General features: G+C 56.0%; 1 protein-coding gene across 1 annotated transcript; it reads right to left on the bottom strand.

Moving 5' to 3' along the window:
• Window positions 1–4: 4 nt before the first annotated feature.
• Window positions 5–1,902, bottom strand: PITHD1 (PITH (C-terminal proteasome-interacting domain of thioredoxin-like) domain containing 1; the record flags this gene model as incomplete). The annotated part of the gene is made up of 5 exons (XM_010014945.1): window positions 5–106; window positions 303–411; window positions 848–952; window positions 1,609–1,686; window positions 1,823–1,902. Coding segments are annotated over 5 exons (474 nt in total), but the record flags the coding sequence as incomplete, so codon positions are not given.
• Window positions 1,903–1,905: the final 3 nt, after the last annotated feature.

Below are 1,905 nucleotides of genomic sequence, written 5' to 3'. Positions count from 1 at the left end.
GCCCTCAGGAGATGAAGTGAGTCTGGGGAGTGAACTGTTCCACCTGGTGGTCCGCGGGGTTTGCTGACGCTTCGTAACTGCAGATGGTGACTTCGTGGCGATGAGCCTGAGTTGGGATGAAATGTGTGAGGCTGGAGGAGAGCGAATTCGAGTCCTTCCTAAAACACCCGACTGGCGAGAGCTGAGCAGGGTCCTGTCATCACAGAGCCCCCCACTTCTCCCACTTCCTCACCACCACAGCTGTGATCTAGAGCTGGTTTTAACACTCTTAGCAGAGTGGTGTTCTCTCTGCTCTCACCTACCTCCATCCACTCTCCTTTCAGGCCTATATAAAAAATCTTCGTTGTCTCTGCTCCAAAGTTCTTCGGGAAGTGCATGGAGAGGTGGTGAACGTTGGAGAAACGGGCAATTCTGAAAGAAAACACACCCGGGAAGTGGAGCCCATCTGCAGGCTGCTGCTGTGCTGGCACCTCCCCGCAGCGTGGCACCGGGCCCCCGCACCGAGCGCGGCTCACACGTGGGAGCAAACACCCGAGGGTGCAGGAGCAGCTTCCCCCATGCTGCAGGGAATTGGGCAGCTAGGAGCTGTCACAGAGCCCAGGAGCAGGGACACTGCGCTGGGATGATTCCACACCCCGAGAAGCCCTGGAGCACAGGTACGCTGCTGGCTGCAGGGGGATGTGCTCAGCCCAGAGCTCTCGCTGGACAGGGACAGGATGGCAGATTCCACTGTAAGCAGCTTTGGGATGCAAGGGAAGGCTGTGCCCCCTTTCTAACGTGTCCCTAAAGCCTGGTGGTACATCCACGGGCCAGACAGACACCCCCCCCCCCAGCAACCATGCCCTACTTGGTGGGATACTCCAGCTCGCCCGCCGGATCCCGGTTCAGGCTGAACGTCTGCTCTGCTTCCTTGGCTGCGTCATCAAAGGACATGTGAGGAATGTTCCTGAACCTGGGAAGAGAGGGAGGAAGCACAGGAAGTTATTAACATACAGGTCAGCCAATTGGCTTCCTCCCCATCCATTAGCACTACCTGGATTCTTCTCAATAAGAAACTGGAATTGCTTTGTCTTCTAAGGGGGGAAATACCAATGCCACCACAAAGCATCATTCCAGAATACCCAACACCCTGAAGAAACAACAAGGAACAGCGAGGGACAAAAGCTGGGGAGATAGAGATCTCAGCACGCTTGGGTACACAGAGCAACCAAGATGCTGGAGACCAAAGGAAAACAGGAGGACAACTGCCCCAGCAGACAGCTGATAATTACAGCTACAGCCAAATTCAGTGCTGGCGCTTTTGCTCAGGAATTTCCATGCACAAGGTGATCCCTGACAGTGCTTCACATCCATGTTTGTGGAACACCAAGGACAATAAAGGCATATTTCCACCCCCCACAAGCAAGAGCTGCACATTACCCAATACTCTCATTTCTTTTGCAAAAGAGGCAGTATTAATAAGGGTTTTGCTCCCTTCAAGAGCCAGAACAGGCCCCGGGGCTCAGCACAGCCTGGTCCCCCTGCACTGCACACCCTTGCTGCTCTCATTAGCTACGAGGTGACCAGTTCAGTTCAGGCTCTGGCAAAGTTAATGCTGGTTTCACTCACAGTCTCATCTCTGCTGGATGGGTCCCGTCGTCTTCCCCCATCACAATCACTCCTTTTAATTTCACGGTGCCCGTAAACCTGCCGGGAGACGCACGAGTGCCGTTTCCATCTCTGTTCCCGTCACATCGGCCCCGGTTACGGGGGCTCGCGGACACGCTCCCGGGTGAGGGCCGGGCTTCGCTCCGTGCCGGAGGAGCTCGGGGAGGGCACTTACGGGACGTTGAACAGAAGCTCCTCGTCATCGTCGCTCTCCACGAACTGGAGGGAGAGAGAGCGGGTCAGGCCGGGCCCGCCCAG

Source organism: Nestor notabilis, unplaced genomic scaffold, assembly GCF_000696875.1.
Source record: "Nestor notabilis isolate BGI_N333 unplaced genomic scaffold, ASM69687v1 Scaffold30745, whole genome shotgun sequence".
NCBI lineage: Eukaryota > Metazoa > Chordata > Aves > Psittaciformes > Psittacidae > Nestor > Nestor notabilis.
The sequence above is the reverse complement of the archived record's forward strand: the minus strand, read 5'-3'. Positions and strand labels throughout refer to the sequence as shown.